This window comes from Schistosoma haematobium, chromosome 6, assembly GCF_000699445.3.
Source record: "Schistosoma haematobium chromosome 6, whole genome shotgun sequence".
NCBI classification, from domain to species: Eukaryota; Metazoa; Platyhelminthes; class Trematoda; order Strigeidida; family Schistosomatidae; genus Schistosoma; species Schistosoma haematobium.
In genome coordinates this window covers 7,364,963-7,381,529 of record NC_067201.1, presented here as the reverse complement: position 1 = coordinate 7,381,529, position 16,567 = coordinate 7,364,963, and the positions used below count along the sequence as shown (strand labels likewise).

General features: G+C 35.5%; 1 protein-coding gene across 2 annotated transcripts in view; it reads left to right on the top strand.

Annotated features, from left to right (window-relative positions):
- Positions 1–16,567, top strand: part of CLN3_1 (G1/S-specific cyclin cln3) — a 52,071-nt gene that overhangs the window by 21,886 nt on the left and 13,618 nt on the right. Inside the window, exons 13-15 of one of the 2 annotated variants that reach the window (XM_012937066.3) lie at positions 1,693–1,786; positions 7,034–7,174; positions 9,567–9,672. In XM_012937066.3, the coding sequence (XP_012792520.3) occupies positions 1,693–1,786; positions 7,034–7,174; positions 9,567–9,672 (341 nt within the window). Of the gene's footprint in view, positions 1–1,692; positions 7,175–9,566; positions 15,085–16,567 lie in introns of those variants that run through there. The other variant, XM_051216765.1, reaches the window with a different exon arrangement.

Here is a 16,567-nt window from a genome sequence, read left to right as displayed (position 1 = left end):
TTGATTTTATTGCTCGATTACTCCTCCTTTTGTATATGTGTCCAAACAAACATGTAAATTGGTTAATACCGTACGATGCGACGTGATCGTCCGATCATTTTTAGGTCTATTTGGAATCCTAAACATAGTCTTTTCAATCACAACCAGTTTAACGGCATAATCTATTTTCTTGATGGCTACTTTTATTCTGTGTCTCAAAACTATACTGTTTAATTCACTTCTAAATGATAGAGAGGTATAAAATTCTTTTCTTCGCAGTAGAATTTAAAAAAAATTATTAGTGTCAGTTGATTTTTACACTGATTTATAAACATCAATGAACAATTGTTCAATATCATTAGTTTCATGTCTTCTTCAAACGTATATGTATTATTCTTTGGCGCAAAATTCATTCACTCATTTGGTTAAATACCATTTTGGTATTATAGTTGATGTCAGTTCGTGATAGGAATATTTAATCTAGTTTTTAACCTCAACGTCCAACTGTAGATTCTAATCCTAACACTAATATATAACCCTTATTTAACCCTAATAAGTAAGTAGGTGAACATTCCAGGATCAATTTAGGGTTGCTCAAATACCACATCATTATGCGATGGATATGTCAAATGTAGGGCAGTCAGTCACAATGGGAGAAAAATTAAAACATAGTTCTTTCTTTAGTAGAAAGTATTCCAAAATATCTCTAATTGAGTGACTAATTAAACGAAAACATAATCACAGTTGCTGACTGCTAGGTTTAAAGCGGTTACGAGTTCACTTAGACTGCGAACGGAACAAAGACTGGTGACCAAAAACCAATATTCTATTGCGTCTCAACCCCGCTAACTAGAGACAGAAGTTGAAGTCCGAACAGGGAAGTATATTCCGCAAAACGTTAGAAGCACGAGCGATAACAACAGACACAATTCAAAACGTATATATACAGTACAAAACCGTCCTTGTGAAGGGTTACAAAATAGCATACTAAAAGATACAACGGACCAATAGCGTTTAAGATTCTCCCAAGTGGGAAATACAACATGAAGGTAAAAAGAGCGCTTTTGGCGCAAAAACAAAGAAATTCAACTTATCAGAATAAAATTACAAAATTAGGTCCTTTTCCAAGTGAGTTCTGGGGATCTAACTTCCCCAACACTGACTGCGATATACTTAGATGACTTTAAAATGTGGAGTTTATCCCGAGCTCATATTAATCCCTTGATTGTATGATTGATATAGCCTACACATACTCCTCTTACTCGCTTAAATATTAGTCACGTAAATCGTTTGATGACCTATTAGAATGCTTGTATATATATACTTCTTAAATTCTATCAGTTCAGTGATTCTTATCCGTATTCTTATATCCTCTTGCACTGTATGCTTTTCAGTTGTTTAACCTGTGCTGTACTACAATAAACTGTAGTCACCACTTCTTAGTTGTCTTCCGAAAATTATTTGTCCCTGGGAATGAGCGTATTAACGATTATCAGAGTAACTGATATGCGAAGTATGAGAAATATTTCGAGGATAAACCACTACAATCTAGCTGGTATCAGTGAATTCCATATAGAACGAAACATGCATTCACTGCTAGACACAATCTATCCACTATAAAATAGTTTACTTCAAGTATTGTTTATATTGTTACGTTTCAAATTTCACTATGATATTTCGTTGTTACCATTGTTGTTCATTTAAATAATATAGGTATCAAGTACTTTATCAAATTGGTGTATTCTTATCAAGGTCGTCAGTCAGTTTTATTCAATTTAAGACTACTTGGATTATGTCATTGCTACAAGTAAGTTCATTAATTTTTTTGTACTACTGATCTGTTTTTAAATAAAGTTGGACAGTTATCTCTAAAGTAGGACCAGGTACATATATCCATCGTTCCTAGTTGCCATGCCTAATTAACACAACATGATGGACACCATATTCATGGAGTCAGTTATTTCAATAGTAATATATATATATATATATATATATATAATTGCATATAAGGATGTGATACAGGAAGAAAGAATTCGTTCGTAGGGAGTAAGGTATAAAGCAATTTTATTCTCATGGTCTAAGGGAAGACAAAGAGTGTACACACCTACACCATTGTGATCGATTCTGAGCCTTATCACACAGAGTTCCCAACCACTGGTTACTATAGACGCACTGACCCCAACTAAATAGTCTGCACCTACCAACATGGATCAGACCAGAATTTAGTGACTTTATGGGCTGATGCCACGTTTTGGTCTTGCCCCCCCTAACTTTCTTACATCCATCTCCAACACTAGTCAGCATTGCGTGCCGTGGTAGTCGATGGTTGGGCATATGTAATACGTAACCCAACCATCCCAGTCGATAGAGATTCACAACTTCAATTGATTTACCACCGTTCTCTGATACCATGCGTCTAACCTTATTGTTATTTACCCGGTGATCCCAGCAGACACAGGTTGTCGATTCATTTTACCACTCTACTCCCTATCCTTATTTCAGGCCGGTTTCGAAGTAACAATTTGCATTCCGAGAGGGAGAAACACATCCCGAAAATCCTGGCATTATTGCTCAGTGCTACCAAAAGACTGCATTTTATCAGCGTCTTCGCCAAACAGGACTATGTCATCTGCGTATTCTAAGTCAATCCCCGAAAATTCAGTCGATAAAATTGGGCAAAAATAGAGATAATGGACAACCTTGCCGGACACCACTTGAGGTTGCAAAATCAGATGACAGTTTGCCGTGAGCTCTGACTCGGCTGGTAATGTTCTAGTAAAGAGCCTTTCATAAGGTTTATGTATTTCTGAGGTACACCTTCCAATGACAGACACTGCCATAGAACCTCTTGGTCTACAGAGTTAAATGCTGCTTTTAAGTTAAGAGAAACCATCATCGTCAGACTGCGCACGATCGTTCCGTAGACTTTTGGTTATTCTACATTTGATTTCTTTTAACTTTCATCGTGATAGGATAAGTTTATGAGAATCCATCAGTGCAACAGATGTCTCAGAAATCCACTGATTTTTCGTAACCTTTTATTTAAAATCACTACTAGATGTCACTACTGTTTCTACAGCTGTTCTTATATCTTTCTGAGCGATATCTGGGTCAACCTCGTTTTCGAAATCGCCTAAGTGTGACTTCTGGTGTTCCTAGAGTTTGCCTTTGGCTTTCTCATCTCTGAGATCAACTCTTTGGTATTAATATGGCTTTTCTGCATCCAGTGAGGCACAAGCAGATAAGTGCTCGTATTAGGGCTTGATCAGAGTTCAAGCATGTATTCCAGAACGATCGGCAGTCCAATATCGAGCCTCTCCAACTATGATATCAGTATGGTCTATTTTAGTCCATCGCTGGTTTGGTGCAAGGGGTTGTCCTGTTAGACGATGTCACTGCTTATGCCTAAAATTAGTACTTGTCAAAAATAAACGATTGCCTAGACACCGTTGCAGCAGACGGTCATCATTATTTATTCACTGAACCGGAACACTAAAATACCCACCCAAATATCTTTGTGTTTGTTTTAAGCTACTTACTGGGGGATTAAAGTCACCTGCTACTAATACTATATCTGAGTGTTTAGTTTTTCTTTGAAGTTCAGAAAGCTTTCTGTAAAATTCATCTTTCTCTTCATCCGGGCTGCAGTCAGTGGGAGCATAGGCAGAAACGACGTGTGTCCCTATCCTGACGAGTTCTTGTAGATCCGTTTAGCCGAACAGCACACAGTAGACTGTTAACGGGGATCCATTTTAATGGTGCTTGTTCTGCCCTCGTGCTCAGTGCTATGCCTACGCCTGCCAGTCCACTAGAACTAGCCACCGCGTCACCAAATATATGGGGGTGTATCTCATCGGCTCTCCGTTTTCGCTAGATGAGGTCAAATAAATGAACACACTAAGATCCTGTATGTATGTTTCGAAGACACAGCATACATCAATTGTACGAAATTCTAGGATATTAGCCAAAGAGATCTGCAGATCGTTTTGACATGGGGTGCGTACGTTGAAGGCTCCAATGTTTAGTTTGGAGCGAGGTTTCAGTAGACCTGGAACAGTATTTCGCGCACTAGAATCGTTGGTTATGATGATACTTGAGAAGGAAGTTTAGGGTTGATAGTCGAGGTAGGTGGAATTATAGGAATTGAAGGAGATTGATCATGAATTCAGTGTTCTGGAGTGCTGTCAGAGGCATGAGAGTGGTTATCATTTCCCGGTTGCCCACACTGTAGAAGGGTTCTCCTAGAGGTACCTGAAAAGAAAGTCGGGTTAGGGGTGATCTTTGTGACCTGAGGGCATGGACTCAGTGCCCAAGGTGTAACTACTTGGGGCTTGTTATACACGAGTTTTTTGTGGTTAATTTTTGTGTTATCTCCATATTTGTTGAAACCTTACCACCGGAGACGGAAATCCGTGGGATAAGGCGGAGTGGGCATTATTAGGTTCAACCTTCTCTAACCCCAATCTTCCTTTGTGGGAAGGCAGCATCACTATCATGCCGGTTGTCTGAGTTAAACACCTTACTGCTGTCACACCTCTGCACAGTCAGCGGTACAACTTTGACCTCGGACATGGTAGGACCTACCGGGACGATTGCTACAGCCATTATAGCTCGATTCGTTCATCACAATAGTCAAGTCAGACCACCACATCAAGGTAGCAGCAATGGTAGAGCTTTAAGTGAAGTAATTTGACTGGATTCTTACTAAAGGATAATAATCTTAGTTTATTTCAAGTCTTTCCTTTTTATTAGTGCTCGAAATTTTTGTGGAAATGTTTTATCTATATACATCTTACGCCACAAAATGATATCATTTAGCAAACTACCTCAAACTAGATACCACTGGGCAACTACCTTGTTCTTATATTGAACTTCTCTGAGTTGTGCAATCACAATCCTGTCAGGCACTTAATCTAGAACCTTTCAATTCGTTATTTTAGCCAATATCCTTTTCAATAGATAAATTCATTTTTTTAATATCCTGTATGTTAGTGATGTATACAGTAGATTACCTTGATATTACCATTTAGTCATAAGTTCACAGTGATTCTCAAACAGTAATTTTCGCTTCAAATTTCAATACTTTATCTACTGTGTGACTGGATCCAGATAGCTACTTAGTTGTTCAATTGGCATAAACTTTGCTTGTAAGGATTTGTACAAACATCAACACCAGGATGTAAGTACATCAGGTTGACCAGTTCAAAGCAGAATTAAATACTCGTTCTAGATTCAACCATTATCTACAATCCAACTTTATTAGAAATTGTACTTCGTTATTTTCGTTGACGCCTGAGGATAACTATGAACCTATCCCACCCAAACAGTTCACCAGTAATGTTTTTGATAGGTTTGTTTACTAGAATACAAGTAATATTTAATATGTAATGAATAATGATTCTATATGTTTTTCTTAATTTTCTCAGGTCAAATCAATCATTAGGATTGATATAATTCGTTATGACAGCTGTCTAATTATGACCAAGAATCTGATACGATCGCCTCATTTTTTTTCCTAGTATTCATATTTTATTCGACACCATACAAAATTATATAAGTATGGGGATTCGTGGAGATTGTAGTATTGTAAAAGTTGAATTCACGAATCGATCTAAGCTAGACCACCATTGAAAACCTGGAAACACTGGACGGCCGACTCGTCCTAGTATGAGACTCCTCATCAGTGCACATCTATAGCCCCGCATGTGGAAATCGAACCCAGAACCGTTCTCGGGTGCGAACGTCTAATCTCCAGACTACTAAGCCGGCATCCAACAATGTTAATGTCTAATTTCAATTTATTCATAATATTATTGGTTGAGGTTAAGCGTTCACGCGCTAGACCGAGTGTCTTGTGTTCGTACCTCTCATGTGGGATCGTAAATGTGGACTGGACGAAACGGCCGTCCAGTGCTTTCAAGTTTTCAGTAGTGGTCTAGCTTAGATCGACTCGTGAATTCAACTGTGAAAATACTACAATCCCCACAAATCCCCAAACTGATGATATTGGAAAAGTCTAGTAATTACGTGAACGAAGTCAACAAGTAGTCATAATATGAGTGCTTCTTTATAAATTTATAAAGAATTTCAAAAGTACATTTTTTATTTCTGACTAATTTATTTAATCAAACTGGCTGAACTGTATCCAACATTTAAGACTACTTTTTTTTCTCTGCATTTACTTGATGACTTGTATATGTGAGTGTAATTTTCACATCAAGTCTTATGTTTAACCATATTTATGTCTTTTCATTCGACATGTTCAACTATAAATTACATTAACACATTCATAGTATACAGTTATACATAACTACGCCAACTGAAAACTTCATTTCAATATACGTTACTCATTTATAAAAATGTATAGAATATTACTGAATAAAAGAAAATACTTAATGTATATTGAAAATACTGAGGTTAATCTCAATTAATATACTAACTAGTCGTTACTAATTTTATTATTCATGTTTCAAGAAGTGTTCAAATATCTACAAGTTCATTGTGACTAATGTTAATAACTTTTGATTACTTATAGGACTTCCCTGGCAACGGCTATATACGCCTCTGCCAGGGAAGTACTACTCACTAAATTCTCGTGACATTTCTGTTGTTTACGAAATTGAGAGGACAAAAATCGAATGTCCGGCGCTTTAACCGGGTTGGTGGACATGGAGAGTTCACCTAGGGGAGTTGGAAAACCCTGATTCCAAACCAATGATGCACATGGGCTCCAGTACCCTAAGGGAACAAATGGCGTATGAACCAATTGTTGGTCACCGTCTACCATGGGACTGTATTTCCTTACAATGCTCCACTGCCTTGTGGATCAGACCTGTAGGTCGAAGTCTCCGGGTGTGGTCCCCTAAGAAAACCACCTGCTTCGGTTTGGGCACCCAGGCAGTATCACAGCCCTCATACATATCAGATGAGATCTGTGTGGCGCATATGTATTTGGTGCCTCCTTGTACCAATATCTATGTGTTAAAATAAATAAAAAATATATACTCATAATTAACTATTATCATTATTTCTTTTTGTTCAATTATCCAAACAGGCTATGAATTTTGTAATTTGTTTATTACAAGTGATCTATTCTTATATACCATATATATGGATAATGTTCATTGTGATATTTTATGAAGGATGCCTGGGTGGTTTAACTTATGTTAACACATTTTATAATATTCTTCAAGAAGTAAGTTAATAGGCAATAATGACAAAAATACTTTCTTTGGTATTGTATTCTTATATAAAGAAATCTTCTACTTAATGTAATAAATAAACTGACGATGTTAAAGATCGTCTAAAGCAAATAGCTAAACCAAAGTTTCTTACTAGTTGGTATTGTTCAGCAACCTATGCCTGTAATCTTTAGGGAATTAGTGGTCATTGTGAGATTTAAACTTCGTTCATTCAGCTTCATAGTCTGAGATGTCATCGTTGAAGTGTTCTTGTCAATTAGGCCGAAACATAGAACTAGTGAATCTTTCCTGTTGTCCAAACAAGCCAAACTAGAAAATGGTCCACTAAAAAAGATTATTCACAACTTCACATTTTACTGTAGATACGTGGATGACACGTTCATCCTCTGTAAAGATAATATGTCGCCGCAAGAGGTTCTTAGACGATTTAATGAAGTGCATCCAGTCATTCAGTTTGCATCTGAAGAAGAGAATGATGACCGAATAGCCTTTTTGGACGTTCTCTTGACTAAGAGAGTGGATGGATCGTTAAAAAGGAATATAAACAGAAAAAGTACTTGGACTGGGCAGTATACGAATTTCCTGAGCTTTGTACCTCTACAGTACAAACGAAATTTGATCAAAAACCTTAGCTACCGTATTCGCACTATATGTTCTGCTGATATAGTCGAACAAGAGCTTACCACCTTGCATAATACTCTCAGGGAGAACGGCTAACCTAGAAAGTTTATAATTAAATATATGGTCACGAAGGCGAAAGTAGGCGAAATACAAACAGTGAAGAAGAAATCCTTGTTCATGCGTTTACAATTCAGAGGGGATGCGGCTAGCGAAATACTAACTCAGAGACTACGTAGGACAATACAAAAGTCTTTTAACGCCGGAGAACTGCGATTAGTATTTTCTACACGCCCAATGGTTACACCGAAGCTAAAAGATGAATTACCTAGAATGACCACCTCATTTTGTATTTATCAGTTCAACTGCTCCTGTGGAGCGAGTTATATTGGTCGAAGTTCTAGGAATTTACATTTTCGTGCTCGTGAACACCTTCCAGCGTGATTAAACAAAGGTTTGATGAAGAAGATGAACAGCTCAATATTGGCCCATTTAGTACAAACCGGTCATAGTGCCAGTATAAACCAATCTTTTCCAATTATTTATAAGGTAAGTAATTTTTTGCCAAAACTGGTCAGACTGAAAGTCCTTCAAACGGCTGAAGCAGTAGCCATCCGAATGAAGTAACTGGAGCTATGCGTACAGAAGAAATATATTCAGCTACTCCTCCTCCCCTGGCCAACATCAAGGCCAATTAATCAATCGTAATCTTAACTATTGAATGACCCAATTTGACTATGACCTTTCGTAGTTAATTGTAATTGTCCCTGTTATCTTTATTCATAAATCTTTGTATTATTATTATTATTATTATTATTATTATTATTATTATTATTATTATTCGTACTATTGGTTAAATATCATTAATCTCCCCTTTACATGATTCATTCACTTCGCATTCATTCCTCCGTATTACGTCTTACTTATTTGATCGAATTGTAATTGCAGTATTATTTCTCTCTCACCCTATTTGACCCATATTTATTCTGATCATGGATCTTAAAATTTCATTTAACATATACGTAGATTCAAGTGAACATTCTATATGAGTCATATTAACATTAACAATTTTATTGTATTTTGTTTATCACAATCCTAAATTCACATGCTCTAAACGATGTACTTTACCCTTAACTTGGCCATTTTTCGGATTAATAATTTGATATATGAATTGTAGAACCTGAAGAGAATTTATCGAAAAGAATATTCTTCGTTCAAATATTAGTCTTTTAATATGACGGGGATCTTTAAACGATTAAAATGTTCCATTATTACTTATTTAGCATTAGGATGACATAAATGAAATACACTACCATTTCAATGCATACAACTGAATTTGTAGTGGAATTTCTACTAATCTGTCTATTCTCTCAGTGTTTGACTGTTGGAGGTAGTTGACAGGAAACAACTGATTGACTTATGTTTTGAGCTAATCGATGCTTGTTAGCTAAACATTCCTGAAGTCTTCAGGAAGTTAATGTTCCCTGATAACTAAAAACCTTGGTCACCAAGTTTCATTCTGAAATACAACTTAGTTATTTCATCCACGGCTGACTTATAGTACTAAGATATTTATAATTAATTGATCACTGATTAGTGATAACTAATTTTATGTTTGTGTAGACCTTAGTAATAGACATTTCTCCTAGTTCAACATGTAAACATTGCAAGATGTTTCTATTAAACTGATATATAAAGAAAGAGAGAGGTTTTACCAACTCTCACATTTTTATACATGTCTTTATGCATATATTTTTAACTTTATAGACTTCTCCGATCTATCGTGAATCTGCAATGGCAATGGCAACTGTATCTGATTCCATCGGCGTAGCTGGAGCTGGATTCCTATCCATATATTTGCATAATTGGTTATGTAATATATTAATTTGATGATTGTATTTTATTAGAAATCATTTTCAATTAATAATCCTTACTTGTTGAATTGTTTTGTAACCGTAATATTATTGTACTACATATGATTAGGATGTTTTTAACATAACCATAATATTAATAGTAATTATTATTAATAATGTATTTCTTGATTACGTAATATGACAGTTATATTTTACCTAACCATCATCTAATCCAAGGCACCAAATACATATGCGCCACACAGATCTCATCTGATATGTATGAGGGCTGTGATACTGCCTGGGTGCCCAAACCGAAGCAGGTGGTTTTCTTAGGGGACCACACCCGGAGACTTCGACCTACAGGTCTGATCCACAAGGCAGTGGAGCATTGTAAGGAAATACAGTCCCATGGTAGACGGTGACCAACAATTGGTTCATACGCCATTTGTTCCCTTAGGGTACTGGAGCCCATGTGCATCATTGGTTTGGAATCAGGGTTTTCCAACTCCCCTAGGTGAACTCTCCATGTCCACCAACCCGGTTAAAGCGCCGGACATTCGATTTTTGTCCTCTCAATTTCGTAAACAACAGAAATGTCACGAGAATTTAGTGAGTAGTACTTCCCTGGCAGAGGCTATATACAAGTGGCCATGTGAGAGCATTTCGAATAGTAGTCTACAATTTTTTTGACTGATACCATTACTTGTGCTCTTCACAAATTGCTTTATTCAGTCTTAACATATGTACTGTAGTAGTGTTAAGACAGAAAATAACATGACATTAGTAAATTATGTAGTTCGCTTAACTATTAGCATATCTTAGGAAATGGACATTAAAACGGAATTGTAATTTTTATTAGTTAAATGGTTGATTAAGTTTTATGGCAAATATATCGGCTAACAGTCACTATAATATTTGATATCCCATTATTAAGTTGACATTCAGGTATTAATCCTCATTTATGGCATCCAAGTTTTACCTAGATCAATGAGTTTTGAAAGAAGTATAAAAGTATGCTATTATATCACAACTACTCCTTTCATTTCACGAAACCACATTCATCGCAAAAGAAAGATTATTCGTCATGTACTTGGAAACTTGGTTGGTTGAATTCTACTCAACATCATTTGTTCTGTTGTCTCTGAAGTTTTGTGCGTCTATCAAAGTTGTGTGGGAAAAATAGATTTAAAATTAGAAGAATCCCATCTAAGTTGTGCACATTTCCAAATTTTGTGATTTAAAAAATTATATGCAACAATGTACCTTACTACTTTCAATATACCATGCAAGTGTAACGTAAATAACACTGATAGAACAATAATAACAAAATATCCTTTTACAAAAAATAAAATGAACTTAATCAAATTGAAATAACATTTATTATAAGATTACATGATATTGAGTACTCGTCAACGACTGCGTAATTTAAGTATTTCAGTCCTGCACAAAGTCTGCTGTTGCTTGTATGAAACAGTGGTAATGTCTGTAATGTTGGTCGGTATCCTATTAGGATGGAGAAAACAGTATTCAAGATTACAGCGATATTTTTTATGTGTTGAATATCAACATCAAGAAATCCTAATTTCCTCCTCAGCTGGAAGTGGGTTTGTTCTCTCCCACAGAATGCTATTGCTGATGGTATCCGGTCAACGAACATTGAGTTTCTTGTACAGACGTTAAATTAATCAGTTTATGACTGATCCAATTCAGAATTAGGTTTTATAAATTTATTAATAAATCACTTGTAAAATATGTATAGTTCGTCGTTCAAGGTCATCTAAAAATTCAAAACAACTGGTTCAAAGTAGATTTTATTCAAACATTTGTGTCCGGTTAAAATTGTAGCAACTTACAGTTACAAATCTGATTACTGTATACAAGAGTCATGTTCAGTACATAATTCTCACATGATCTTATTATCCCTACTACTTTTTGCAAGTTCCACTTATTGTCTTATTATATTTACCTCGTTTGTTCTGTAAATTTGTCGAGTTGTCTTTATGCATTTCTCAAAGGAATTATTATTTCTCATTACTAACATATAATTTATAATTGAGGCTTAAAGGCTTTTGATAATTATCGAAATGATCTATTCATTATCCTATTTTAATCAATACCTGAAATCTTTTGATATATTTTTTTCAACACTTCATTCAATTATACCACATCATTTCGACTATCTTTTATAATTCTGGTTTTACTTCTCTCTATATGGAGTTGTTTGTTAACAAACTAATCGTTCGTCAAGTCATATACTCAATACGTTGAATAACTGATTGGTATCGTTATTCTTCATTTAACTAGTGTACATCAAAACTAAATACTTTAATGTATAATTTATTAGTTACTTATAAGTGAAGTACGTTAAAAAAAAGATATTTGTATTAGTTGAACATTCTGGGAAAAAACAATTTTGATTATTTAATTTAGAACATGTTTTATAAACAGACTAATAGCAACTTATGTGCGATTGAGTTTGTTCACAATTAATTTGATTAAGCTTGTTTGTTAACTCCTACTCACTGACTTCTCGCGGCGGGGGTGTTGTTGACAGGACAAAAATCGAATGTCCGGCGCTTTAACCGGGTTGGTGGACATGGAGAGTTCACCTAGGGGAGTTGGAAAACCCTGATTTCAAACCAATGATGCACATGGGCTCCAGTACCCTAAGGGAACAAATGGCGTATGAACCAATTGTTGGTCACCGTCTACCATGGGACTGTATTTCCTTACAATGCTCCACTGCCTTGTGGATCAGACCTGTAGGTCGAAGTCTCCGGGTGTGGTCCCCTAAGAAAACCACCTGCTTCGGTTTGGGCACCCAGGCAGTATCACAGCCCTCATACATATCAGATGAGATCTGTGTGGCGCATATGTATTTGGTGCCTCCTTGTACCAATATCTATGTGTTAAAATAAATAAATATTTAATGAACCTAGTCATTCGCGTGATTATCGTAATCACTTGTTGGAGACTCTTGGTGACATGGCTCAGAATCGAACACAATGGCGTAAAGGTGTACACTCTCTGTCTTCCATTAAATTATGAGATTAAAATTTCTTCATATCTCTCTACGTACTAATTCTATCTTCCTGTACTATATCCTTTTATTCAATCTTTTATATATTATCACCATTGAATTAACTACTTCTATGAATCCGGTGTTCATCTTGCTGTGTTAATGCGGTATAGCAACTTGGACCGATGTATATATGTGCCTGGTTCTACGTTGTAGCTGACTGACTGACCTTTATTATTGTTGCGAATGTATGATTATGTATGCTTGAGAATTGCTTACTACCTACTCATATATTCATTCTGCTAGCTTTACTATTAGTTGTTTAATTGATACGATGATATATTTATTTCACTGTGTATATATGGATGTACACTTTAATCCTGTTCACTCGACTCGCTGGCTCACTCGTTTCCCTCTCCACTTTGTGTTCTGAGCTATCTGCTAATAAAACTGTAGTTGCTGCTCCTCTTTGCCTTCTGATTTAAAACACCATTGAGGTATATATAATAACGGTTACGAAGGTGATTGGTTAACGAAGCACAGCCGCTACAAGACAACATTGTTTTTTTTCTTCTACAAAATAATTAGATCGTTTTGATGTTTAAGTCTCATATACAGTTTTTAAAAAATATCCAGATATATGTAAAACATCAAACCGTTTAGTGTAATTTCTAAATTTGCATAAAATAATGACAAATTTTACATAACTGTTATAATCATTAAGCATTCTAAGTAGTTAAGGTCTTGACAAATTAGTTATTGAAGATTATGTAGTAAAGAACGAAATAGTTTTGCACACGTGGGGAGATATATTATAAGGAATTTCTATATCAACACAATAATGAAGTTTTTGTTTCAGTAGTTGGTGAAGATGGATAATCTTCATTATTTATTGAAATCTCAAAGAATTGTTCATTGTTGATTCAATAGCATTTAAGTTGATCTTAGTTCGTGTCGTTAAATATTTACTCGGATTTGTGGTTGATCCACTTTCATTTAGACCAAATGAAATATCATACTCTAATCATATATATGTAAACTGATTCCTCAGTAGTAGTAGTGTAGTGAACAAGAACACCATTGGGGATAGCCGGATGTATTTGACACAAAATTACAGGACTTGCTAATAAAAACTAACAATCATAAAGTAAATGCTTAATTTGCAAAATGTTCATCAATTGTTGCAAAATGATTCAGACTTCATTGGTTTTGCATTTTCATACCAACTGCGTTTCATTCCCGTTCTCTTCTCATCGACGTTCTTCTGAAATACATTCTGTGCCTGACCACCATCATATACTACTTATGTGAATATAAGCAACCCACATCACAGTAGTATTTAATGGTGATGGAAATTTATCAATGATGTTGCAATATGACTACTACTGACAATCAATTGACATTGGATGAACCATATCTTGATGTTGGGTTGATAAAAGTAGCCTGTTGAACACCCTGATGGAGCTAAGTTTCGCACTAATTGACACTAATCAGTTTCTGAAATCATAAGCGGTGTGAATACCCTTGATGGATTCGAAATCAAACTACCCTGCTTCACAGTGTATGATGTTACCACTCAACTATCTGAATGGAGACCGACTTATATTTACATTGATTAGTAATAAATTTGATGTATATTTAATCTTCAATGTGATAAATTTCTATCAATTGAGATGTTACCACTAGTCTAAATAACTTAACATCACATACATATAATTGAATAATAGGAACAACCAAGGTGTTAAATTATATTATTAAACTTTTTTTTAAGTCATAGGATAGTAACTATTTACGTAAGAATATATCCATATTTATACTTGACTTCCTTTTAGGACTTCTTTCATTTACTCTTTTGTATGTTTTGTTTGTTTCACATAAAAAAGAACATTTTGTTTAGAGGAGACAAGAATAAAAATTGTCCAACTTTTAGTTTAAATAAATCCATATTTTTAAATTTTACACTGAATGAAGCGACATGTTAGTTAAATAGACCTTATTTTAAATTTATTTTTATATTGAGGTGAAATATATGATGCGAGTTTTATATTATGTAATCAATTCTTATAATTGGTTACAATCACATGTTGCGTAATTAGATTCTATTGTTGTTTAATATCAGATGGGTTTTGTGGAGATTGTTGTGATTTCAATGGTTAAGATCATGAATTAGTTGAAGCTGGACCACCATGGATAGCTTGAAAGCACGGGAAAGCCGTTTAGTCCTAGTGTGCGCATCCACGACCTCGCCCCCTGCCAGATTCGAACCCAGGATCTACTGGTTTTGCGCGTGAGCACTTAACCACTAGACCACTGAGCCGGCATCCAACGGTGTTAATGTCTAACTTCAACTAGTCCACGAAATTGAGCGACACATCCACGATTGTCATCAGTGAGTTCGTATCTCACAACAGACCTGGTTGAACTCCACTGGTCACTACTTCTCACTAGAACTCCAGGATATACCTCATGAAGCCAGTCACTAGTGAGCATATGCTGATTAATATCAGATGGGTTTTGTGGATATTACAGTAATTTCAATGGTTAAGATCATGAGTCTTTTTATTTTACGGTAAGTCTTTTTCTAACAATTTTGTATTGTAAAAAACTTGAGCTAACCATTAAGTATCAGAGAAGTTTAAATAAGTACTTCGTTGTAATATAAGATTACTTAGTAGTTCCTAGGGATCAATCCTGGACACAATCATAATTCATAGTGAGTTACACTATAGTTTGAAATATAAACAATCGATAAAAATTGAAATATAATTTAGGAACATACATACGCACACACACAAACATACATACAGTCGATAATTCGGAAATAAAAAGAGTTGGCGAAATCTAAAACTAGTAAGATTTTATTACATTTGAAATTATGAGTTCATACTGATACAGAATGTTACTACATATTCTACGAACTTCAAATCCTCACTATTTCTATTCAGTTTACTAATTAAATAATCGATTATAATCCAAAAAACTTAACTGTATAGTTCGAGATTTAAAGTCACGATCCAACCTACGTCCAATGTGTTTCACTGATCCTAAGTGCCTCTAGGTTGTATTTTTTCATTTCTGCAGCAATTTGGATAACTCTCTCGGTCTCCCACATTTTACGAGCATTCCGTGTACCTAAATGGTTGCTCTGGTTGTCAGAAGGGACATCAACCTCATGTCTTCTGAAGGAACTTGACTTTCACCATAAGGCGTCATAACTCTTCTAAATGAAGGCCTTTCAAATCCCAAGGCAGAGTTTAGATGGTTCGAATTATTTTTTCTGGCTAGAGTTTTTTTAGCGAGTTAATTTTCTACGGGATATGGTCGTTAACCTCATGCTCAACACTCCTTTATCCGGGATTGGGACCGGTAGTAGTCCTAGAGGGGCTTTAGGCGGAGTTAAAGTAAATATAATTCATTCAAATATCTGAACGAAATGTTGAATGGATTAACTTGATTCAAGATCTTATTAAAATTTAGTTTATACAATTTATTTACCGGTAGGATACATTGTTTTTTCTGCATGGTTATTTGTTCGTATTTTGTTTTTTGTCTGAATTCATATTTTATTGCATTATTACAGTTTCGAATTAGATTTGACAAGATTTAGAATTGCATTTCTCCCCCTCGAAACGCGAAATGTTGCCTCAGAATTGGGTTCCATCGACACCCGAACTAATGAAGGGGAGTGAAGTAGTTGAGCGTGTCGACTGTCTCATCAGCCCTTGTGGTCTGGTGTGTGACGAAATCTCAGCACGGATACAGAAGGCTCGACTAGCTTTTGCCAACTTGGGTCATTTATGGCGTAGGCGAGATATCTGTCTAAAAACCAAAGGACGGGTCTACTGCTCAGCAGTGAAACATGGCCGGTAAGAGTAGAGGATATTCGTAGGTGGCTA